The sequence below is a fragment of the Sapajus apella genome, unplaced genomic scaffold, assembly GCF_009761245.1.
Source record: "Sapajus apella isolate SASKATOON/1434 unplaced genomic scaffold, GSC_monkey_1.0 scaffold82, whole genome shotgun sequence".
Taxonomy (NCBI): domain Eukaryota; kingdom Metazoa; phylum Chordata; class Mammalia; order Primates; family Cebidae; genus Sapajus; species Sapajus apella.
In genome coordinates this window covers 1,679,658-1,707,132 of record NW_022437022.1, presented here as the reverse complement: position 1 = coordinate 1,707,132, position 27,475 = coordinate 1,679,658, and the positions used below count along the sequence as shown (strand labels likewise).

Below are 27,475 nucleotides of genomic sequence, written 5' to 3'. Positions count from 1 at the left end.
CTGATTAGTTGTAGACCATAATTATGATCACAACTAGTCAGATGTTGGCAAAGTTTCATTTGAAGTCACATGATACAGTTGATTTTGTTAATCCTCTGTTTGGGGGAATGTCCTTATGGAGTTCTCTCACTTTCTGAGAGGTGATAAATTTGAAAGAGCTGAGGCAACAAAGCATCCTCCCTCCCCCCACCCCAGGTATTCTGCACCCACAAGATTCTTAAGCTGCACTGTAAGAACAGATGCCAATTAAGGAGCTTCTACCATCCAGTCCCAGTGGCCCAACACTACAAAAATATTTTAATCAAAACACACACACACACACATACACACACACAGTTAAATTGCAAAGAAGAAGTAATATACATAATACAAATTAATAAGATATCTGAATAGCAGGGAGAAATTCCTGTGTGAAATCACCAAAATATTCCTTAAAGAAGTTCGCCTCAGTATGAACTTTTTTCCATCTGTGTAAACTTAGCATTTCTCTTCCAGTTCAAATTTGTAGTAAAAATATTTTGAAGAAAACTTTGAAAAACTACCATTGATTATTAATGCTTATTACCTGCGTGACAAAATAATCTGTACACTGATCCCCACAATTTACATGAGTAAACTGTGATATGCAATTGACCCATGTAACAAACCTGCGCATATACCTTTGGTCCCAAAATAAAAGTCAGAAAGAAGAAAAATAATCCATTTTACTCAACTTCTTGTTAGGCTAAATGACGTTTTAATTCCAGTTAGTATTTGTTAGTATTCAGACATATATTTAACATCCTAACTTTTTAATGACATTACCATACACAGAAGTATGACTTCAACCACATAAAACTAGACTATAAGGAAAAAGTTTAAATAAATGCCAGACATTGAGACGGAGAAAAAGAGAAAAAAGCAAGAGACAGAAAAACAGAGCGAGTGAGGTTCTAAGTGTTTTCAGGCTACTACTTTTTCGAGCTTCCATGAAACAATATGAAAATTAAGCCCTACAAATGCACCTTCATCACTGGACCTCAGCCCCTGCTAATCCACACATCTGTCAAGCCGGCCCACCTTCCCCCTCCTGCTGCTGACCAATTCCTCTGACTGTGCCCTGGAACTCACTAGCACCAGCAATCCCCCTCTATTCTCAAAGTCCAGTGAAAGAAAGGACTTTTTCACATTTTTGCCCTAACCTAACCTTTCCTGCCTTCCTGAGAATACTCTTTCCCATAACAAAACTGATTATAACATAATATAAAATTAATCTGTAGAATATATGGTCATAAGTATTAACAGATAATTCAGAAGTTTCTTAAATGCAGTAACAGAAATTTTATAAATATGAAGAAAAGACAGGCTACACCAGGAAAAACAAAGATTTTAAAGTTGATATCCTATGAAAACCTCCCCCTTCACATATGAAACAAAGAAAAATAAAAACAAGAAGAAAGCTGAATTAGTGATGAAACTAGGCGACTATGGCTGCTACATGCCATACAATTCAAGACAATTTGGCTGGACATAATACCAGTGAAGCCAAATGTTCAAAACATTCCCTAAGAATGTAACTAAAATTTCTCCTTCCCAAGAAAATGATACTGTTGCATCAAGTCCATAAAAAATATTCTGGGTCCTTCACATCCCTTGAAAGTTGTATTCCCAGGTATTTTATTCTCTTTGTAGCAATTGTGAATGGAAGTTCACTCATGATTTGGCTGTTTGTCTGTTATTAGTTATAGAAATGCTAGTGATTTTTGTACATTAATTTTGTTAGAGACTTTGCTTAAGTTGCTTATTAAGGAGGTTTTGGGCTGAGATGATGGCATTGTCTAAATACACAATCATGTTGTCTGCAAACAGAGACAATTTGACTTCCTCTCTTCCTGTTTGAATATACTTTATTTCTTTCTCTTCACTGATTCAAGGAGAACTACCAACCATGGCTCAAGGAAACAAAAGAAGACAGAAACAAATGGAAAAATATTTCATGCTCATGAATAGGAAAAATCAATATCATAAAAAGGCCATACTGCCCGAATTAATTTATAGATTCAATGCTATCCCCGTCAAGCTACTATTGATTTTCTTCACAAAATTAGAAAAAAACTACTTTAAATTTCATATGGAACCAAAAAAGATCCCATATAGCCAAGACAATCCTAGGCAAAAAGAACAAAGCTGAAGCATCATGCTACCTGACTTTAGACTATACCACAAGGCTACAGTAACCAAAACATCTTGATACTGGTACCAAAACAAATATACAGACCAACGGAACAGAACAGAGGCCTCAGAAATATGACTGCACACCTACACCATCTGATCTTCAACATAAAGCAAGCAATAGGGAAAGGATTTCCTATTTAATAAATGGTGTTGGGAAAACTGACTAGACTAGCCATATGCAGAAAACTGAAACTAGACCCCTTTCTTACACCTTATATAAAAATTATCTCCAGATGGATTAAAGACTTAAACATAAGACCTAAAACCATAAAAATCCTGCAAGAAAACATAAGCAATACCATTCAGGACAGAGGCATGGGCAAAGACTTCATGACTAAAACACCAAAAGCAATGGCAACAAAGCAAAATTAACAAATGGGACCTAATTAAACGAAAGAGCTTCTGCACAGCAAAAGAATCATCAGAGTGAACAGGCAAACTACAGAATGGGAGAACATTTTTGCAATCTATCCATCTGACAAAGGGCTAATAACCAGAGTATACGAAGAAACAAATTCACAAGAAAAAAACAAAAAACCCCATCAAAAAGTGGGCAAAGGATATGAACAAACACGTCTCAAAAGATGACATTTATGCAGGCAACAAACATATGAAAAAAAGCTCATCATCACCGGTCATTAGAGAAATGCAAATCAAAACCACAATGAGATACCATCCAACACCACTTAAGAATGGTGATGATTGAAAAATCAGAAAACAACAGATGCTGGAAAGGATGTGGAGAAGTAGGAACACTTTTACACTGTTTACAGGAGTGTAAATTAGTTCAACCATTGTGGAAGACAGTGTGGCGATTCCTCAAGGATTTAGAACCAGAAGTACCATTGGCCCAGCAATCCCATTACTGGGTATGTACCCAAAGGATTATAAATCATTCTACCATAAAGACATGCACATGTATGTTTATTGCAGCACTGTTCACAATAGCAAAGACTTGGAACCAACCCAAATGTCCATCAATGATAGGCTGGATAAAGAAAATGTGGCACATATACACCATGGAATACTATGCAGTCATAAAAAGGGATGAGTTCATGTCCTTTGCAGGGACATAGGTGAAGCTGGAAACCATTTCTCAGCAAACTGATACAGGAACAGAAAACCAAACACTGTATGTTCTCATTCATAAGTTGGAGTTGCACAATGAGAACACATGGACACAGGGAGGGGAATATCACACACCACACCAATGCCTGTTGGGAGGTGGGTGCCTAGGGGAGGTATAGCATTAGGAGAAATACCTAATGTAGATGATGGGTTTGCACCCATGATGGGTGCAACAAACCACCATGGCATGTGTTTACAAACCTGCACATTCTGCACATGTATCTCAGAACTTAAAGTATACTAACAAAATAAATAAGTATATAAAATATTCTGAAGAAAGTAACAACACAAGATCCCATTTAATATGCTGAAAGTTGGATGTGAGTTCATGCTTATGTCTGCCACAGGGCCCTGTATTTAGAAACACACTGAATAGAAATCCAGAGAAACTTAATGATTCACTAACTGAATTGAGCATTTCTTTTAAAACCTGGCATACAGAAACACTAAACAGAATGGACACAGTCATACTGTTTACCAGGCCAAGTTAAAATGAAGACAAGATAATGAAATCTGGATCCCAGTAGAGCAATTTGTTTCAATCAACCTAGAGAAAAATCACTGTGGTCAACTCCCCCCCTGTGAGAATGTCCACAACTCCAATTTCCTCGAGGTTCCCTTCAGTCACCCCAGACTGAACTGGTGCCACTGAAACTCATTATCTAGTCCTTTAACACACTAAACAGGAGGATTCTAAGGACATGTACATGAATAGTAAACAGAGATAAGAATAATTTGTTAATGGAGAACAGAGCTAACATCATTCAAGGATAAATATATTTATTTTAAAAAAATCAGTAGATGACTTCTCAACACATACGACGAAAATAAGAAAAAAACTACCAAAAATATCCAAAGTGTTAGTATTATACTAGAGTAAAGAGGATAGCAACAAATTTGGGATATCATAAGAGAAGGAAAATATGCAAAATGAATACTAGGAAAGCATCTATTTTGCATTCTCAAGAAAATTAAAGAATTAACAATAAGAGATTATCAATAGGATAATAAGACAGATTGAAATGAAGAAGAAACACCCCAAATACCGAAGCAACCTTTAATTTTAAAAGAGTCATTATGAATTTAAGTAGAATGACAAACAGTAGAGAAAAGAAGTTCAAGTGAAGGACATGGAGAATAAATCTGAGGGGCTCTAGAATGTGTAGTAAAAGAATCAGGAAAGGAGAAAGACATGGATATTTCTGGTGATACTGAAGAGAAAAAAAATAAATGGGAAAGAAGCGATGCACCAAGAAACAAGTAGCATAATACCCTGAACTAAAAATGACTTTTAAAATGATTGAGAAAGTTCACCAAATACCAGGTTAAATTACTCAAAAGTAAAGCATCTACATGACCTAGTGAAAATAACAAATTCAAAGAGCAAATGAAACACTTACAAATATATTCAGAAACGAAAAAAGCAATGTTTACTGAGAAGAATCAGAATGGTCTCAGATTTCTCTTTGAAAACATTAAATATAAGATTGTAATAAAAAATATTATAGTATGGCGGGGGCAGAGTCTACACCAAAGATTTCTAGATGTGGCTGAAATTTTGCATTTTCTAGCAACTCAGCATCCAAATACTCTTATTATTCTGACACTTTTATCTCCCTGTTCTTGTCAGAAATCTTTTTGACTTATGAGCTGAAACCACTTAAAAAGAATAACAGTAATAACACAACAAAGGATTAATACTGTGGACTAGATGGGAACAAATGACCAGTAGAGATATGACTGATACAATATCCCTCAAATCTCCCCCAGCAGCACTGTCTCTGACCAAGTTTCCCTCCTTCACGTACTCAGATCTAGCCAAGATGGCCACCTTGCTATGCCTCCAGCGATGTGCCAAGCATACTCCTGTCTTGGGGTCTTTGCATTTCCTGTATCATCTTCCTGGAAAGCTCCTACCCAGTTCTCAGCATGGGTCACTCCTTCACTTCCCTTAGGTCTTTCCTCAAATGTGTCCCCAGTGAGCCTTGCCTGGCCCCACATCATCTAACCTGCCTCTCACTCTTCTGTCTCCATAGCACTCATTTCCACTGAGCACAGTGCATGTGTTATTTGTTGTTTACTGATTCTACCCCACACTATGTAAATGCCACGAGCACAGGCATTTCTGTCTAGTTTGTCCTTGATGTATCTTAAGAGCCTAGATGAATTGGGACTCACCTAATATTTGTTAATTAAATGGCAATGTCTGATTAGAAAAATATATTAGGTTAAGATACACTGGTTTTAACCAAGCATCTGACACAATCTCCTATTATTCTGAGGTGACATTTCCACACTCAGCATTTCCTAGATGACAATTATTATAAAGAGGGCACAGGAAAACAACTTGGAAAAAACACTCAAATTTGATGGTTCAAAACATAGAGAAATAAATACTATGTTAGATAACAGAAATAAGACTGTGAGACTCATCTCAATAGGCTGAGATGGATCAAAATAAGATGGAATGAAGGTAAAATAAATGTATAGTCCTATGGTTAAAATTCTGTAACAAAATCTGTTGACAAAGAAACTTTTTGGTCTCCTTGCACCACTGATTTCTCCTCCTTCCTCTCCTCTGCTGACATTTCCCCATCTTCTCTGTCACTCAACAGCGGGAGTGTCCACCGTTTAGTGCTCAGGTCTTGGCTCTTCTCCACAGACAACTCTCTAAGAAATGTCACCTTCTCCCATGGCCTTAAACATCATTTATATACCAGAAACTCCCAAATCTGTATCTCTACCTACAAACTTTCCTTTTAATTGGACCACATATGTCCTTGTTTTCTGAAAATCTCCAATTCCGTATCTGATTCCTTAAACTTACTACTTTCCTGGTCTCAATCCTCCTACAGTCTTCTCTATAAGAGTCAAGAGAAATTTTATTCTACCAAGTGCTCAGACCAAAAAGTTGGAAATCATTACTGATTCCTCTCATCTAACTTACCATATACACTATAAACCAAAAATAAAACTGTAAGTTCCTCAACTGACTGAAAGACCCTCCTCTCAGCCAAGGGCATTGCAATGCAGACCTGAAAATTCAGTGTAGGCAATGATGGGGGGCAGGAGGTGGGATATGCCTCATTATAACCTCCTCCCTTTGAAATTCAGGCACAGCCGAACAGCACTGACACTAAACAGATTTTAAGATTGATGAGACAGACTTTTTGTAGCTATAAGAAACCAAACTCCAGCCTGATCTCGTGTAACACTGTCACAAGACAGATAGCAGGCCCCGAAAGGAACTGACGTATTTTACCACTAATATATTTCTTTGACATATTTTGCAATGGTTCTGCAAAGCTGTCTCTTGTGGAGAAAATCTACATTCTGTAAAGAAGCCCCTTCCCTTTCCAGGTCTTTTCTCTGATCCAAGAGAGTCTAAGAGTCTGGCACCTTTTTAAGTCAAAGAGCTCTGTAACCTGCCACTTGGAGGCTTCATTTGCATGATAAAACCTTGGTCTCCAAAACCTTACCTTAAGCCAGATGTGACTTTCTACTGATTCCAGGTCTTTGGTAGTAACTCTTTCAACCAACAGCCCATCAGAAAATCTTTGAATCCACCTATGACCTGAATGCTACACACCCCCCATGCTTCCAGCTGTCCCACCTTTTGAGATAAAACCAAGGTACATGTACTGCCTGATGCCTTATGTCTCCCTAAAATGCATAAAAGCAAGCTGCAGCCCAACTATTTTGGACACATATTAGAACCTCCTGAGTTTGTGTCACGGGCATGTCCTTAACCTTGTCAAGGTAAACTTCTAAGTTGACTGAGACAGGTCTCGGAAACATTTTGGTTTACAAACCCATAAACAAAGGTTGTTCTTTCTTCTTAAACACCCAACCTCTGATCATAGTTCACCATTACAAACCTAACCTTAGACATCACCCTCCCCATCACACTCCTAGACTGCCCCTGGGTCTACCTGTATTACAACCCTAACCCTAGACATCACCCTCCCCATCACACTCCTAGATTGACCCTGGGTCTACCTGTATTACAACCCTAACCCTAGACATCACCCTCCCCTGCCTACACTCCTAGACTGCCCCTGGGCCTACCTGTTTCCACTCTTACTGTGTATACTCTCAATTCAGGGTCTCTGCAGTTGCCATCTCCTCCTTCTGCTGATTCTCTCATTCCCTTCCGATTCCTGCTCAAATTTCCCTGAAGAAATTAACCTCTCCTGACCACTGCAGATGTGCAACAAGCCAATAAGCCTCCTCCAAACCTGCCATCACTCTCCAGCCCCTTATGCTGCTTTATTCTTCCATGTATTTATCACTGCCTGACAGGTGTGCACACACGCAAACACACATATACACATCATATAAATTTTCTGAGCTGTTTCCACCACTCCCCTCTATGCTATAAGAACCTGAATACTGTCTATTTTGCTCCCCATTGTAGCCACAGCACCTTAGAACAACGCCTGGAACACAAGTGCTCAAAAATATTGGTCATTGAATGATGAGTAAGAAGACAGAGACAAAGAGAGAAAGGGAAAATGGGGAAAAGGGAGGGGGAGAGACATAAGACCCACCGGTCTGACTTGACTTCATGAAAAAATAATGATAGTTTATTCAAAGCTCAATAACCAAAAATGCAATGTAGTTTAAAAAAACTAATTATCCATTGAAACTGTATTGACAGATACATAGTTTCAAACTAAGACAGGTATCTGTCCCACCTCCTTTCACCAGGGTGAAGACACAATTAGTCTGTGGTGCTATGTTAAGGTCGCAGTGTTTTAAATATGTATTAATAATGTATGGTTTGTCCAAAGAATGTCGAACCACATCTTAAGGAGGCATCTGGAAAATACAGTTTGGAAAGTAAGATGTTTTACTGGAAAAGAAATAACATCATCCACATACTCAAAGAGTTTGCATATGAAATAAAAGTCAAAACAAATACTGGGGAATGGCCATTCTGGGAGGCTGCTTGGTTCTAAATGAGAAAGTACTTCATAATAATTAGAACTGCCTAGCCTGGGCTCAGTAGCTCAAACCGATAATCCCAGCACTTTGGGAGGCTGAGGCAGGAGGATCACCTGAGCCCAGGAGCTCGACACCAGCTTTGGCAACATGGATAAACCCTGTCTCTATTTAAAAAAGAGAAAACAATACAAAAAATTAGCTGGGCATGGTGGCACAGGCCTGTAGTCCCGGCTATTTAGGAGGCAAAGGTGGGAGGATCATCTGAACCCAGGAAGTCAAGGCTAAAGTGAGCTGAGACTGTACCACTGTACTTCAGCCTGAAAGCCTGGATGATAAAGTGAGACTCTGTCTGAATTAAAAAAAAAAAAGTATATGAAAAAAGAGAAGTGGGAAAGAAAGCAAAAGCAAAACAGAACTGCCTGAGAGTGTAACCATCGCCATTAGTGGAACTAAAGAGCGTGCTTTCTGTCAGGGATGTGTTAGAACAGAAGCCCTGCGGCCAGTCACCATCTTCCAAAAGGCTGTCCCAGGAATTTCTAAATCTATTTCATAAAGGAAACTCTGAGTATTAATCAAATAAGCATTGATCAAGATATGGGGTACATTTTTTCAAACAAACTTTATAGAGCTCTTGGAAACTGATACCATTTCTAGGGTATCAGCTTATGCCTTTAATATTTCTCAATTAGAAATGTTCTTTTCTCCAAATTTGGCATAATGTAAGAGAATCTTATAAATAATAGCAAAAAAAAAAAAACCAACCCCACTACATATAGTTTCATCATTTTTTTTTCTAACAGCCTTATAAGACAGTATGTGGTACTGTCAATGACACTGTCTGAACACATGGCAGCTTTGGCAATATCAGCACTGTAATATTTTATGACTCTGCCAAAGTTCACTTTTCAAAGTACCTATCTTCTCCTCAACTGTCACTTTTTAGCATTTTCTGCTGTTCCTAGCAGCTGCTGTTCACTCTTCTATCACATCCGGGTCCCTTTTGGGCAGCCAGACCAAAGTTGTGAGCTCCACAAATGTGAAATTAATAGCAAAGGCACCCAGTGAAACCCCGAGACTCACAGAAACCTCAAGTCTCCTACACTGCTGTGGACAGAAGGAATTCTGCCCTCTCCTACCTCCAAATCCCCTACCCCCCAGCACAGGCCCAGGTCATTTTAGAGATTTCTTTCTTCAGATGATCAAAAATAAAGGAATATATCTGCATATGTGATTCTATTAACAGTTTTTCAGTTTATATCTTACAATAAAAAGTGATATATAAGGTTGCATTAAGTTAAAGTCAAACTTACTATTTTCAGTATTTAATCTGAAGATCTTTATCTGCATAATACAGAAAAACTAAGATACTTTTTTCAAATGTAATCACTTATACTTTTATAGCATAAACAATATGCTAAATGCTTTCAGTTTTTAAGCTTGCTAAGACTCTTAAAGATAACACTAATTATTTCTCTAGGACATGAAAATAGTACCTTTAAGATTTCTAAAAGTTCTAAGCAATATCATGCTTTCAACACATGAGTGGTCATCTTTTGTTCTCCCGAAAAGAAAGTGCATGAACTCAAAGGCAGAGGTTGGGCAGGTAGTGGACATGAGCGAAGCCAGCCGCAGAGGACTGGGGCTGACTGGAGAGCATCATGCATCTGAAGGCAGCTTCCACTCCTCGCCCCGAGAAGACTGCCACCCTATGAGAGTGCTGTGTTGGTGTTACCTTACCTTCTGGCTCAAGAGAATCCAGAAATCCAGTCTTTATATACAGTTTCTAAATGTCAGCAACTGATCCAGAAAACCCCATAAGCAGGTGCAGACCAAACAAAATCCACCTGTGTGCTGTACTCAGATTTGAAGCTGCTATTTGCAACCTCTCTACTGACTTTATTCCATATTAATGAGTGACACTTTGGAGAGGGAACACAGTTTTTGCCATTATTTTTCTAATTCCTTAATGTGTTAAGAGTACTGAAAAATACACAAAAAAGATTCATTTCCTACATTGCAGTAGTAGAAATAACATTCACATTACTTACCCTGCTGACTTCCTTAGGAGCCGCTTCATCTGGGGACAGAGAAGGAAGGGGGAAAACACAATTAGAGACTGAGTAAGTTTTAAAATACAAAACGTGTCATTTGCTTTCAATAAACTTGAAGGGTTTTTTGCAACGCTCCATCTTACGAAATTTATGAATTTGATTTTTTTAAACTGTAAAGGTTGAACATAACAAATTACAAGTTAAGAAGTATACACTAATTTCACAGGGAAAATGAAATACCACCACCAGATTACCTTTCTAGAGGTTCTAAAAGGGATATGATATGCCTGCAAGAATGGCTACACTGTGGTATATTCAGCTACACGTGCACACAATGGGGTTTATAACACTTGCAGTATTCTATACAATACAACACACATGAATATCCCAAATGACCTTTAACACTCTTGCTTCGAAGGCTCATTCCAGCAGACCCGGGGCTGGTGTGAGCTGTTCTGGTGAAGTAAGAAATGTACCTGCATGGCACTCTGGTCAGGGCATAAAACACACCCGCTAATAATAGTGCTGCTTTGTTCCATGTGTCTGAGGAGTTGGGGGGCTGTTTATGCCAGCTTGTCAGCATTGCTGATTGGTAAAGTGAGACTGGGGTGGTTTGCACAGGGTCTAGGTGAGAATCCCTGGAAGGCTCTCCCGCTGGGGCTGGCTACAGGCAAGAAAATGTCTGTGTGACCAACAGGGTGTAAAACAAGCTGGCAGATAGCCCCTCTTGGTCCCCTGGCTCTGAGTGTTGCACACATAGGTCATGATTATGACCTGTGAGAAAGTGTGTGTCCCCAACAGAGGAGGGGCTGCTGGAGCTCAGCCTGGCATCAACAGACTCCTTCCTGGAGGCAGGCTTCAATCTAGTGCTGTTGTATATTGTATCTTTTTCCTGTAATAAATTCTAGATCTGTAAGCAGTGTCATTTCAGTTCCTGTGTCTTTCTAAGCAATCAAACCCTGTTGTCTGTCACCATCAGAACGAACTTAACGTACCAAAATGGAATGTACTCAGTGTCACTTCAAAGTACAGCCTAACTTAACCTGACACAGCTAAAAATATGCCCAGGTCTCCGTCCCACAACTTCAGGCAAGGTTGTAATTCTCTTTTCTCCTTCAATATCCATGTTAGCGCAACAACTGAGTCCCAATGATTCCAGTTTTCTCTCATCTTTCTCAGACTTACAGCTTATCACTCATTCCCTCAGATGACACCACATCTAGTCCCAAGTCACATATCAACCAGTATCTTCCAAACTGGTCCCTGAACAGAGTATGTTCCCAGTATGTGCAATCACGCCTATGCACGCACGCACACACACGCACGCACCCGCACGCACATACTTGCTCTCTCTTACGCACTCAGTTTGTCTTTCAGAAATTTTCCTTCTATAATGCCCCTAAAATGCTTCAGAACCTAAAATAACTAGATTTCAACACAGGCTGAACACTGACTTTACTTGAGGGTCTTTTTAAACAGTGATACTTTGGAGAGGAAACTGAGGTTTTTTTTTTTTTTTTTTTGGCTTGTTTTTTACTATGGAGTCTCCGACCGTTGCCTAGGCTGGACTGCAGTGGTGTGATCTTGGCTCATGATAACCTCCGCCTCCTGCGTTCAAGTGATTCTCTTGCCTCAGCCTCCCGAGTAGCTGGGACTACAGAAGCCCACCACCATGCCTGACCAATTTTTTTATTTTTAGTAGAAACAGAGTTTCACCATGTTAGCCAGGCTGCTCTTGAATGCCTGACCTCAGGTGATCCACTCACCTCGGGAACTCAGTTTTTAAGGGGTTCCCAACTCCCAGGCTGCAGACCATTACTGGTCTGTAGGCTGTTAGGCACCAGGCTGCACAGCAGCAGGAGGTGAGTGACTGGCAAGGGAGCATTACCACCTAAGCTCTGCCTCCTGTCAGACCAGGGAAGCATTAGCCTTCCATGGCAGCACAAACCCTATTGTCAACTGTGCATGAGAGAGAGTTACCTTGCGTTAGAATCTACTGCCCCCACCACCACTCGCCCCAGTCCATGGAAAAATCATCTTCCACAAAACTGGTCCCTGCTGCTCTGGTTCCAAAAAGGTTGGGGGTCACTATTTTTAAAAATACCAAACAATGCTATAGGACAGTAGGTATTCAAATAGACAGTAAACTATTTTTTGTATTACTGTATTAATACACACTTGCTCATATATTTTATCATTGTTGCGTAATGGTTAAACTATAGCATCTGAATTCCAAGAATGCAACATATGTAACAATGTTATTTAAAAAAATCATCTTCTACATTGAAGTGGCACCATAGAAATATTTCATTTACTCTTCAACTGCTAATCCTCTCCTAAGCCTCTCTAAAGATGGGACTGTTTCGTTTAATCATTACAACAAATTTATTTACAGATTCTAAAGTTACTAAGGCATATGTGCTTTTAATTTTTTGACGTTTTTATCTAAAACATTTAATGAGCGTATTCAAAAAAGTCAAACAATTAAAAGGTATACAATGAAAAGGAGCAATGTGTGAACAGGTTTGATACTAAGACTGCATGGCATTATCTAGCTATGACATTATGGAATTTTCACCCTCTGCTAGTCCTCACTACAGATCTGAAAGTTAGTTCAAGAACAGTGTGAATGTCCAGACATCTGTACATCAATGTTTCTTTGGCTTTTTCTTCTAGTCTTGCTTAGTTAGTACTTCTCAAAACTGAGTGTGCATAAGAAATCCTATGATATGTGTTCACAAAATCAACAACTTTTTGCTTTATGGGCAATTTAAAGTATTTGAAAGAAAAAGATTACCTATAGCTGATTTCTGGCTTTTCTACTTAGGAGCTAATTTAGAAAACTATTTATCCAACTTAACACTCAATTTTAGTTAAATAAGTGTTAAGTCTAGCATATTTAAGAACTATAGTACTCTACTTAACTGAGAAAATCAATGAACACAGTGGGATTCCTTGTGTAAGGGAACATTGCCCTTCCCTCCCTCTTTCCTTCCTTCTTTTTTTTTGGAAACAGAGTCTCACTCTGTCTCCCAGGCTGGAATGTAGTAGCATGATCTTGTTTTCACTGCAACTTCTGTCTCCTGGATTCAAACAATTCTCCTGCCTCACCATCCAGAGTAGCTGAGACTACAGGCATGTGCCACCAAGCCCAGCTAATTTTTTTTTTTTTTGGTTTATATTTTTAATAGATATGGGGCTTTATATCATGTTGGTCAGGCTGGTCTTGAACTCCTGACTTCAAATGATCTGCCTACCTCAGCTTCCCAAAGTGCTGGGATTACAGGCATGAGCCACTGTGCCTGGCCTCCTATTTCTTAATAGTGGGAATTTTCATTTAGCTAAAATATCTTGCCCAAGAAAAATTTAAGCATGTTGAAGACAGAAACTACTTTCTCTTCTACAGTTGAGTTGCATTGTGGGAGCACATATGATAGACAGTGGCTTAGAGCAGGGGTCCCCAACCCTTGGGCCATCCCTGTTAGGAACTGGGCCACACAGCAGGAGGTGAGCGGTGGCAAGTGAGCGAAGCTTCATCGTATTTACAACTGCTCTCCATCACTGGCATTACTGCCTGAGCTCCACCTCCTATCAGATCAGAAGTGGCATCAGATTCTCATGGAGCGCAAACCCTATTGTGGACTGCACTTGCCAGGGATCTGGGTTGTGCGCTTCTGATGAAAATCTAACTAATGACTGATAACCCGAGCCGGAGCTGAGGGGGTGGTGCTAGCGCTGGGCAGTGGCCGCAAATACAGATTATCATTAGCAGACAAGTTTCCCTGCACAGAGACCATCGTAAAGTAACTGCTTGCAGACTCATATCAAAACTCTCTCAGTGAGTGGCAAGTGACAAGCTGCATCCAGTGGCAGGTGAGCCGATTTACTTCAATTGCATAGCTGCTTCTGGTGGCAGGCTTTAAGTCAGAATCTGACATGTATTTAGTCCACGTGTGGCCTGCCTATTATTTCGTTTGTCACTTCCATCTGCACCTCTTTCCCACACTATGCACTTGTCTCAGTCACAGTTTTGGTAAGCCCACAGGCTAACCCTAGCCAAAATGAGTAACAGGAGAGCTTCTTTGAAAAGGGGGAAGACCCAATCATGAGAAAGCAGATTCTAAGACTGCCAACAAAACGAAAGCTGCATTTGAAAGAAAATACCAAGTCCTACTTAAATTATGGATTCATTGCAACAAGCAATTCCCATTCTCCAAGTCCACTTTGTATATGTGGCACCTAGCTATCCAAGGAAGCCATGAAACCTTCCTTCAAAACTGCATTGCCATGTGGAGACCATGCACCCTGCATTAAAAGACAAGTCTTTGGAGTTTTCAAAAGAAAAAGAAAAGTGTATACCAATAACACAGGCAATTATTGAAGGCTGGCGCTTCATCAAATGTGTCTGCTCTGAGTGCATCATTCTTAGTGACTAACCTCATTGCTGAAGCTCAGAAGCCCTTTACTATTGGTGAAAAGCTGATCCTGCCTGCCACTAGGGACATTTGTGGTGAACTTTTAGGAGAGGCTGCAGTTCAAAAGGTGGCAGGTGGTCGTCTTTCGGCTAGCACCATAACTCGATGAATTGATGAAACAGCAGAGGACACTGAGACACAATTGTAAAAGGGGATTAATGAGCCACCAGGGTGCACACAATCCAGGTTGACGAGTCTACCTGTGTTGACAGCAAGGCAACAATGCTTGTTTATCTGTGATCTATTTTTCAGGGGATGCGCATGAGGATATGTTATGTGAGCTTTCATTACCAACCAACAGCGTAGCTGCAGAACTATTCTAGTCTATGAATGACTACATATCAGAAAAATCAAATTGGTCATTTTGTGCCAGCATACACATGGACAGAGCAGCTGCCATGACTGGTTTCACTACTCAGGTCAAACAGGTCACTTCTGTGTATAAGTGCCCCGCGGTAACCGGCTGTACCACTTGGAGCTCCTTAGGTAGTTTCTGAATATGAGTCTACGCACTGTGTCATCCATAGAGAAAAAGCCAAAGGAACATAGCTGAAAAATGCCACATGGACTTAACAATGTTTTACAGAATGTGATTCAAATTACAGACCATATTAAAGTACACGCCCTTAATGCACATCTGTTCACACAGCCCTGTGAGGAGATGGACGCAGAGCACACACACCTTCTCATACACAGAGGTGAAACACTTTCTAAAGGTAGATTGCGGGCCAGAGTTTCTGAATTAGGAGAACCACTCTGGAGATACCTTTTAGAAAAAAAGTCACCATTGGCAGCACATTTCAGTGACACAGAATAGGTTGCTAAACTTGCTTACTTGTGCGACCTATTTAGCTTGCTCAGCGAACTCAATCTCTCACTTCAGGGAGAACGACAGCTGTGTTCCAGTCAGCAGATAAAGCGGCTGCATTCAAAGTCACACTGGAATTACGGGGTGACAAGTGAACACTGGGATTTCTGAGAAGTGTCAAACATTAGCAGAGGTTGTGAAAGAGACGGAGCCAGGGCCTTCTTTCTCCCAGCTGACACACGACCACCTACCTCAGCTTTCAGAGGAGCTTGAGCAACACTTCCCAGCCACAGAGGAGCCCTGAGCTGCGAAGGAACCGGTCCGTGACCCTTCTGTAAGTAAGCCCCAGCGAATCGGCTGTCTGTGCTAGAAGAGGAGCTTGAGACGGCAGCCACTTGAGATGGTAGATGACAGTGGCTTTAAAAATATGTTTGAGACAACTTCAAGTCTCCATATGTTCTGGATTAAAGTCAACGTAGAAGATCCTGAGATTGCCACAAAAGCACCATAAAGCCTGCTTCCATGTCCAACATCCTATCTTTGTGAAGCAGGGTTTCCTGCAGTGACAGTGACCAAAATGAGACTACAGAGCAGACTGCACATAAGTGACACACTTCAGGTGTCAGTGTCTCCCATCACCCTCACATGGGACCGTCTAGGTGCAGGAAAACAAGCTCAGGGCTTCCACTGATTCTACAGCATGGTGATTTGTGTTATTATTTCATTATATATTACAATGTAATAATAATATAAATAAAATGAGCAATAAATGTGATATGCTTGAATCATCCTGAAACCACCCCCTCCAAGCAGTCTGTGGAAAAACTGTCTTCCATGAAACCTCCCTGGTGCCAAAAGGTTAGGAACCGCTGGTTTAGAGCATGGACTAAGGTTTGAAGCCCAAACCTGCAGTCACTAGCTATATTACATTAGGCAAGGTGCCCATCTTCTGCCACCTTACAAGTTCAAAGTGAAATAAGTTAACCATATAAATTGTTACTGAAAAAGAGACTCCCTCCACCACAACAAAGCCCATTTTCAAGGTAACACAGAGGGAATATTTCCCCTCTGCAGTTCATGGCTCCTTGCAGACCATATAGGAATTCCAGGTTAAGAAGCCATGATGTCGAATGTTCCCTTCCCTGTACACTTCCAGCACACACTCACAGCTGAAATGTCAGGCAGCATTTCACTCAGATCAGCAATGAAGCTCTCTTTGAAATAGAAGGCTAGAGGAAAATGGAAAAGAAGAAAATTGCCATGAATACCAAATTTTGGGTCACCAGTGAGGAACAAATTGGCTAAAATAAAAGTTCCAGAGAACAGTAATTTTTATGCAGCATAGGGCTTTCAGAAACACGTGTTTATTCAACAAATATTTACTGATGAACCACTGTGTGCCAGGGACTTATCTCCGATTTCAATAAGCTTGCATTCTAGTGGGATGAATAAATTAGGAAACAAATAGGTGTAATAATTTCAGAAAATAAATGTCTATGCTTGTTAAAGAGAAATTTAATTTTTAGAGAAAGATAAAGGATCTTTGATCCAAACCTCATTTTAATACTTTATAAATGCCTTAGCAAGAATAGTCTATAGGGAAAAAATGCCCTAAGGGGATTTCATAGTAAGTACACCATTTACAGCAAGTACGTAATAGTGTACCTTTCACAGTGAAAAGTAAATTTTGAATGTTTTCTAAATCATTTAATCAAAATCTGTGAAAATGGTGGACAGGAGGCAGGCCTAACTTGCAGCTCCCACTCTGATGGACACAGCAGCCTGTAGAAACCCACACTGTGAACTTTTGCTTCAAGAGCTACCAAACGAACATACTAGGAAAGCCTAGAGAATCCACAGACCCTTTGCAGGAGGTGGATTGTGGCTGCAGGCTCAGGGACAGCTGAGGAATTGTGACTTCGCTTGCTTTCTCAGATGGGAGGTTGTACCCTGGGATAAGTTCTCAGCCCTGCTCACCAGCTGTCTGGAAGTAAACTCCGTGCTGTGATGGGGGCATTGTAGGTATGAGGGCAGCCTTTTGGACTATGGGCTGCATGGGAGCTGGGTGAGTTCTGTGCTGCTGGCTTTACCCCACTTTTCTGCTGACCTGTATGTGATAGCAGAGGCCCCCGGAGAACGTAACTCCATTGGTCTAGGAACCACACTCCCATTCCCCACAGCAGTCACAGCAATCCCTGTCCAAGGAAAGCCTGAGATCAGACATGCCTAACCCTGCCTCCACCTGATGGTCTTTTTCTACCTGCCCTGGTAGCCAAAGACAAAGCCCTTCCTGCCCACCACTGGAGAAATCTGAATACTCACCCAAGGGCGATCCTAAGGCAAGCTTGTGTTCTCCCTATACAACCTCAGCTGATGCTCTCTTGACAGTGCCACCTCCTGGCTGGAGGACAACCAACACAAAACCAGCGCATGAAACAAAAACACAACCAAGGACCCTCACAGAGTCCACTTCACTCCATTCAGTGCAAGTGCTGATATCCACAGCTGAGGAACCTGCAGATGGATCACTTTACAGGACTCTCTGAAGTCACTTCCCAGTGATAATCTGGAGCCCAGTAGCTCTGCTACATGGCTAGATCCAGAAGACAAACAACTATTGTTGCAGTTCAGCTCTCAGGAGGCCCCAAGTCAAGGGAAGGGAAAGAACACCACATCAGGGGAGCACCCCATAGGACAAAAGAATCTGAACAGCAGCTCTTGAGTCCCAGACCTTCCCTCTGACACAGTCCACTCAAATGAGAAGGAACCAGCAAAAGAATTCTGGTAATATGACCAAACAAGGTCCTTTAACACCCCTAAAAGATCACACCAGCTCACCAGCAATGGATCTAAACCTAAACGAAATCTCTGAATTGCCAGGAAAAGAATTCAGAAGGTCGACTATTAAGCTAATCAAGGAGGCACCAGAGAAAGGTGAAATCCAACTTAAAGAAATAAAAAATAATAACGCAGGGTATCAATGGAAAAATCCCCAGTGAAATAGCATAAACAAAAAACAATCACAGCTTTTGGAAATGAAGGGGACAATTAGAGAACTGCAAAATGCATTGGAAAGTCTCAGCAACAGAATTAAATGAATAGAAAAACTTCAGAGCTCAAAGACAAAGCTTTAAAATTAACCCAATCTAACAAAGACAAAGAAAAAAGAATTTAAAAAATGAACAAAGACTCCAAGAAGTTTAAAATTATGTTAAACAACCAAACCTAAGAATAACTGGTGTTCCCGAGAAAGAAAAAAAATCTGAAAATTTGGAAAACATATTTGAGGGAACAATTGTGGAAAACATCCCAGGCTTGCTAGACATATAGACATCCAAATACAAGAAGCTCAAAGAACACCTGAGACATTCATAACAAAAAGATCATTGCCTAGGCACATAGTCATCAGGTTATCTACAGTCAAGATGAAGGAAAGAATTGTAAGAACTGTGAGGCAAAAGCAGCAGGTAACCTATAAAGAAAACCTGTCAGACTAACAACAGATTTATCAGCAGAAACCCTACAGGCTAGAATGAATTGGGATTCTATTTTTAGCATCCTTAAGCAAAACAATTATCAGCCAAGAATTTTGTATCCAGCGAAACTAAGCTTCATAAATGAAGGTAAGATATAGAATTTTTCAGACAAACAAATGCCAAGATAATTCACCACTATGAAACCAGCACTATGAGAACTGCTGTTAATAAAAGCATCTCTAAATCTTGAAATAAATCCTCAAAATACACCAAAACAGAATCTCTCTAAAGCCTAATTCTCACAGGACCTATAAAACAACAACACAATGAAAAAACCCCAAGGTATTCAGGCAACAAATAGCAGGGCAAGTACAATAGTACCTCATATCTCAATACTAACACTGATTGTGAATGGCCTAAATGCCCCACTTAAAAGATCTAGAAGCTGAAGGGATAAGAATTCACCAACCAAGGCTGGATGTGGTGGCTCATGCCACTTTGGGATGCTGAGGTGGGTGGATCATTTGAGGCCAGGAGTTCACGACCAGCTTGGCCTACATGGGGAAGCCCCATCTCTACTCAAAATATAAAAATTAGCTGGACATGGTGGTGTGTACCTGTAATCCCAGCTACTTGAGAGGTTGAGGCACCCAAGAATTGCTTGAACGTGGGAAGTAAAGGCTTCAGTGAGCTAAGATGGCACCATTGGACTCCAGTCTGGGAGACAGAGTAAGTCCCCATCTCCAAAAAATTAAAAAAGAAATTCACCAAACAAGTATCTGCTGTCTTCAAGAGACTAACTTGACACAAAAGGACTCATATAAACTTAAAGTAAAGAGGCAGAAAAGGATATTACATGCAAATCGACACCAAAAGCAAACAGCAAGGGTAGCTTTTTTTTTTTTTTTGAAACAGAGTCTTACCCTGTCACCCAGGCTGGAGTGCAGTGGTGAAATCTTGGCTCACTATAACCTGTGCCTCCCAGGTTCAAGCAATTCTCTGCCTCAGCCTCCTGAGTACCTGGGATTACAGATGACCACCACCATACCCAGCTAATTTTTGTATTTTTATTAGAGACGGGGTTTTACCATCTTGGCCAGGCTGGTCTTGAACTCATGACCTTGTGATCCACCTGCCTCAGCCTCCCAAAGTGCTGGGATTACAGGTGTGAGTCAACGTGCCTGGCCAGCTATTCTTATATAAAACAAAACAAACTTTAAACAACAGCAGTTAAGAAACACAAAAAGGTACATTATATAATGAAAAAAGAACCAGTTCAAAAGAAAAATATCACAGTCCTAAATATATATGCACCGAACACTGGAGCTTGCAAATTTATAAAAGAACTACTACTAGATCTAAAAGTGAGATACAGAACAACACAATAATAGTGGAGAAGTTTAATACTCCCCTAACAGCACTGAACAGGTCATCAAGGCAGAAAGTTAACAAAGAAAAAATGGACTTAAACTACACCCTACAACAAATGGACTTAACAGATATTTACACAACATTCTATGCAGCAACTGCAGAATATTCATTCCATTCATCAGCACATGAAATATTCTCCAAGATAGAGCATAAAGATAGGCAACCAAACAAATCTCAACAAATTTAAGAAAATCAAAATTATAGCAAGTACTCTCTCAGGCCACAGTGGAATAAAATTGGAAATCAATTCCAGAATGGACCCTCAAAATTAGACAAATACAGAGAAGCTAAATAACCTGCTCATGAATGATTATTGGGTTTGAACTACACTATAATGATGACACAACCTATTAAAATCTCAAGGATTCAGCAAAAGCAGTACTAAGAGAAAAGTTTATAGCATTAAATGCCTACATCAAAAAGTCTGAAAGAGCACAGATAAATAATCTAAGGTCACACCTCAAGGACCTAGAGAAACAAGAACAAAACAAATCCAAACCCAGCAGAAGAAAATAAATAAGCAAGATCAGAGCAGAATTAAATGCAACTGAAACAAACAAAAACCAACAAACAATACAAAAGATGAATGAAACAAAAAGATGGTTCTTTAAAAAGATAAATAAAATGATAGAACATTAGCAAGATTAACCAACACAAGAAGAGAGAAAATCCAAATAAGCTCAATTGGAAATGAAATGGGAGCTATTACAACCAATACTACACAAATGCAAAAGAATTATTGAAGGCTACTATGAACACCTTTATGTGTATAAACTAGAAAACCTAGAGGAGATAGATAAATTCCTGGAAATATACAACCCTCCAAGATTAAACCAGGAAGAAATAGAAACTCTGAATAGACCAGTAAAAAGCAGTGAGATTGAAATGGTATTAAAAAGTTACCAACAAAAAAAGTCCAGAACCAGATGGATTCACAGCTGAATTCTAACAGACTTTTTTTTTTTTTTTTTTTTTTTGAGACGGAGTTTCGCTCTTGTTACCCAGGCTGAAGTGCAATGGCGCGATCTCGGCTCACCGCAACCTCCGCCTCCTGGGTTCAGGCAATTCTCCTGCCTCAGCCTCCTGAGTAGCTGGGATTACAGGCACGAGCCACCATGCCCAGCTAATTTTTTGTATTTTTAGTAGAGACGGGGTTTCACTACGTTGACCAGGATGGTCTCAATCTCTTGACCTCGTGATCCACCCGCCTCGGCCTCCCAAAGTGCTGGGATTACAGGCGTGAGCCACCGCGCCTGGCTTCTAACAGACTTTCAAAGAAGAATTGGTACCATCCTATTGATACTATTCCACAAGATAAAGAGGGAATCCTCCCTCAATCATGCTATGAAGCCAGTATTACCCTGATATCAAACCCAAGAAAAAACATAACCAAAAAAAGAAAACTATAGAACAATATCCCTGATGAATGTAGATGCAAAAGTCCTAGCTAACCAAATCCAAGAGCATATTAAAAAGATAATCCACCATGATCAAGTGGGTTTCATAGAAGGGATAGAGGATGGTTTAACAAGTCAATAAATGTGATACATCACATAAACAGAATCAAAAACAAAAATCACATTATCAACTCAATAGCTGCAGAAAAAGCATTAGACAAGATCCAGCATCCCATTATGATTAAAACCCTCAGCAAAATTGGCATAGAAGGGACCTACCTTAAGATAATAAAAGCCATCTATGACAAACCCTCAGCCAACATTACACTGAATGGGAAAAGCTAAAACCATTCCCTCTGAGAACTGGAACAAGACAAGGATGCCCACTTTCAGCAGTTCGGTTCAACATAGTACTGGAAGTCCCAGCCAGAGCAAGTAGACAAGAGAAAGAAGAAAGGGCATCTAAACTGGTAAAGAAAGAGTCAAACTGTCATTGTTTGCTGATGACACAATCACATACTTGGAAAACCCTAAAGAAGCATCCAAAAAGCTCCTAAAACTGGTAAATGAATTCAGCAAAGTTTCAGGATACAAAATTAACATACACAAATCAGTAGCCCTGCTATACACCAACAGGGACCAGGCTGAGAATCAAATTAAGAGCTCAACTCCTTTTACAATGGCTGCAAAAAAATAAAATACTTAGGAATACACTTAACCAAGAAGGTGAAAGGCCACTATAAGGAAAACTACAAAACACTGCTGAAAGAAATCATAGACAATACAAACAAATGGAAACATTCCCCATGCTCACAGATGAGTAGTATCAATGCTATGAAAATGACCAGATGGCCAAAAGTAATCTACAAATTCAATGCACTTTCCATCAAAATACCACCATCATTCTTCACAGAACTAGAAAAAAATCTTAAAATTCACATGGAACCAAATAAGAGCCCACAGAGCCAAAGATAGGCTAAGCAAAAAGAACAAACCTGGAGGCATCACATTACCCGACTTCAAACTATACTATGAGGCCAAAGTTACCAAAATGGCATGGTACTGGTATAAAAATAGGCATACAGACCAATGCAAACAGAATAAAGAACCAAGAAATAAAGCCAAATACTTACTGTCAACTGATTTTTGACAAAGCAAATAAAAACATAAAGTGGGGAAAGAACACCCTATTCTTCAAATGATTCTGGGATAATTGGCAAGCCCCCGTAGAAGAATGAAACTGGATCCTCATCTCTCACCTTACACAAAAATCAACTCAAGATGGACTGAAGACTTAAATATCAGACCTCCAACCATAAAAATTCTAGAAGAAAACGTGGGAAAAAGCCTTCTAGATATTGGATTAGACAAAAATTTCATGACCAAGAACCCAAAAGCAAAACTGCCACAAAACCAAAGATAGATGGGACTTAATTAAACTAATAAGCTTCTGCACAGCAAAAGAAATAATCAGCAGAGTAAACAGACAACACACAGAGTGGGAGAAAATCTTTGCAATCTACACATCTGACAAAGGACTAATTTCACAATTTGCAAGGAACTCAAATCAGCAAGAAAAGAAATCCCATCAAAAAATGGGCTAAGTACATGAATAGACAATTCTCAAAAGAAGATAAACAAATGGCCAACAAACATATCAAAAATGCTCAACATCACTAATGGCCAGGGAAATACAAATCAAAACCACAATGAAATGCCACCTTACTCCTGCAAGAATGGCCATAATCAAAAAAATCAAGAAATAGATGTTGGAGTGAATGTGGTGAAAAGGGAACACTCTTATAGTGTGGGTGGAAATTTAAGCTAGTACAACCACTATGGAAAACAGTGTGAAGATTCCTTAAAGAATTAAAAGTAGATCTACCACTTGATCCAGCAATCCCATTCCTCGATATCTACACAGAGAAGAAGTCATTAAAGATAAAAGACACTTGCATATGCATATTTACAGCAGTACAATTTGCAGTTGCAAAAATATGGAAACAACACACAGTAGTATTCCATGTGCGTGTGTGTGCGTGCGTGTGTGCATGTCAATATTAACAAAGAAGAATTTCAGAATAAAGGTGATCATTTAATGCCTGTATTAGAAATTAATATTAAAAACCACATTTTGCATTCAAATTCAAAATTGTGATTTTCATATGAACTAGATACGAAGTTCCAGAGGATGCATTTTGAACAATTTCTACTTTTTTGATTGATCATCTCCTTGAGGTTTAATATAGGCTCGTTTTTACTAAATCTTCTGTGAATAAGCAGCCTGCTTTCCATGTTCATTCCATAGGATGAGAAAAGAAATCTAAGTCACAAACTGGTACTATAGACACCTTTGTGACTGACTTCACTGCACCTGTCCTTCAACACTACCTATCTCAATCTGCCTTTCAGACTCTGCAGTTATTCTAGTATTTCTAAGCAGAATACACCTATCTTCTCTTTATGGGAGATATACATTTCCATGAACATTCATAAACTACACATTCTTTTACAGACATTCATATCTTGGGAGTTGAAGCAGCCTATTCAACCTCCCCCCAGCCATTTCTAACAATTATGCAATCTTAACAATTCATCCAAAAGTATTTACCAAAAGTCTGCTACGTGCCAGACACTGAATAAATGTCTCAATCTTATTTGTGGTTCTCTCAAAACCATGAAATTTAAGTCATTTTCTTCAGTTTGATTGAAGAAAATGAGTTAAATTTCATGGTTTTGAGAGAACCACAAACAAGAAAGCTTTTTGGCCCTAGCGGGTGGTGGCAGCCACCCTGAAATCCCGAAGGGCATCGACCTGAAATCAACAACAACCCAGCAAGAAAGGCAGAGGGGAGACAGGAAGGGAAGGAGAGAGAGGGGAGGTGGTGGGGGGGAAGGGGAGAGAGAAAAGGACGAGAAGGAGAAAAGGAGAGAGGGGAAAGAAATGAGAAATGAGTCCTCAGAGACATTTTCTGCCAAATTAATCAGCGAACCTTGAAGCCTGCCTTACTTAGGGACGTTTTTCATATGTAAGATAGCTAAATTCCCTATTGATTAAGCCATTTTTACCAGGTAAAACTAAAAACACTCAAGAGAGCATTTTTTTTAAATGCAGCAAAATGTTATAAGGATATTACTTTTACATAAACTAATAGTTATTTAAAATAAAATCTTATTTAAAATACTCTTATTCATACAAATAATAAATTCCTTTGCTCTAATCTTGTTTTGCTCTGTTCGTCCAACTGGCAGCTACAACACATAAAACTCTTTTCACTTCGATGAGGCTGGTTTCACTAGACTCTCAAATATATTTTGCTCACTCTTAACTCAAAATCTTTATATATTCAAACAAATATTTACTGAGCACCTACTAAGTGCCTATCAGAGTTCTTTATGCTTACAATATCTTGGAGAATAAAAAAGAGACAATAATCCTTGTCTTCATGAAGCTGTATTCTAAACACAGGTGATTTTCAATAAACTTGGTAAGTAAATATATCATACAGCAAGTTGAAAATGTTTTGTTGGGAGAATTGCAAGGCAATGGGGGAAGAGAATAGGGAGCAGCCTAGAGTATTAAAAAGGGTGGCTGCAGCAGTTTACTGGAGAAGCTGAGCTAAAATAAACAAAGCAGTGACCCGGGAAGAACACTCCAAGCAGAGCGATCGACCTGCATAAGACGTTGAGACGCTGCGGAGTACAGCCTGCGTACTCCTGCCGCAGAAGATGAACCTTCTTTCAAATACTAAGTCCTTCAAAACTCAGCTCAACTTCTCATCTGTCTGAGAGGTCCTCTCAAGAGCAATAAGCCCACTGGTCTCTCTTTTCTCAGAATTTTATTGTATATAAATTATACTTCAAGAAAGCTGGCTAAACGAAGAAACAAAAGTACGTCTTCTCCTCAGGCTTTAACTCAGTGTGAAGCAAACCCCATGATTTCTTTCTTCCATTCTTGGCTTGGCTTTCCAGTCAAGATCGCATCTTGTCCAGGGTGTCCTTCTGGACCCACGCTTCAACACTAGCTGAGGGCAGCAGCGGGGGAGATGTGAACATGTCCTTCATATCCTCTGTTCTTTTCACAGCCACAAACAACCTCAAGGTTATTCCTCCATGTTTACTAAGAATTTCACAATGTGACTAATATTATTCCTTTCCCTTAAAACCACCTCAAATTTTTCTGCACAGCATCAACATCCACATGGAAGAATGCAGGGGGCTGGATGGCAAGAAAACCAAAGCAATCTACAGAGGGAATGATGGAGTTTTTCTGGCAATAGGGAGTTTCAAGCAAAACTTAAAGAGGCAGCAGGAAAAACAAGAGTCCATGCAGAGGCCTGTTGGGCAAGGACAGCCACAGGTCTCTGCCCACCAAGAAATAAGAAGCCTTGGAAACTTGGCACTAGATTCAATAAGAACCCAGAGAATCAACTTTGAAAGACCAAAGGTTCCTTTTCATCACTACTGTGATGTTCACTAAGTTTCCCAATATATCCACCTGTTCACTGGAATGAAGAAAAGTTAGAAAGAAGCCATTAAAGACTGGAACTCTTAGACCAACCACTTTGGAAAATAGTTCGGCATTTTCTGAAATCCTAGTTTCAGATATTTACCTAAGACTAAGTATCTAAAAGACCATGTATCCAAAAAGAAATGAAATTACTGCAAAAAAAAAAAAAGTAACTGAAAGACCTTGGATAAGACGATTTTCCATAAGCCAAAAGCAGAATAAGATTATTTAAATAAAATTATGTTATTTTGCATATCCAAGTCAATCTTGCTACTGTACTTCTTCAAAGAAAGCCAAAATTATTGTCAAAAAATTCTTTTTTTAGCATGTTAAGTATAATCAATTGCAAAAGTGAACTGAACATTTATTTGCAGAAAAGGCTGTATAATTCAAAAGCACTACTACATGTGGCTCTCTGAAAATCTATGAAAGAACTGATGACAGGGAATATTTCTAGAATCCTACACCAAGTAGAGATAGGTCAAACAGTCATAGCTTAAGGAGGAAGAATTTTTTAATATCATTTTCTGGAAAATTTGAGAAGACAACCACTAAACAGAGATAAGAGGTCATGTGGTTAAAGTAAAATGCATTAGAGCTCAATATTATGATGTCTTTCTTTTAAAACTATTAAAAGCTAGCCAAAGAATGATAGCATTAAATATCCAGAATTGTTTAAAAATAAATCACAGCATCATTTAACTTAGATAAATGATTGAATGTTCTTGATCTCTAGTATGATCCTGGCCCAATATGCTAAGGTCTCTAAAACTCACTATGGTTCTCCAGCAGAGTTGTAGCCACAACAGCAGCTTCTTGGGGCTTCAAGTCAATGTGCTTTGAGACAGTCATTCATTTATTATCAGAAAATCAAAAGTTTTTGGTACTGAACACTGTGATTTAAATTTTGAAGCTGATTTTTGAATTTTTTTCTCAATTGGACAGGCTTTTATTTCCATGTAAGATTTCATGTGGAAACCCAATGCATTAAATAGATTAAAAGAAATTTGGTGGCAGGTATCGTAATTGGCTCAACAT

The 27,475-nt window shown here is 39.5% G+C and overlaps 1 protein-coding gene across 6 annotated transcripts in view; it reads right to left on the bottom strand.

Moving 5' to 3' along the window:
* The window catches only part of PDE10A (phosphodiesterase 10A), a 685,830-nt gene that overhangs the window by 137,459 nt on the left and 520,896 nt on the right, over positions 1-27,475 (bottom strand). For all 6 annotated transcript variants that reach the window (XM_032253236.1, XM_032253234.1, XM_032253239.1 and 3 more), the window contains one exon: positions 10,338-10,366. In XM_032253236.1, the coding sequence (XP_032109127.1) occupies positions 10,338-10,366 (29 nt within the window). The remainder of the gene's footprint in view (positions 1-10,337; positions 10,367-27,475) is intronic.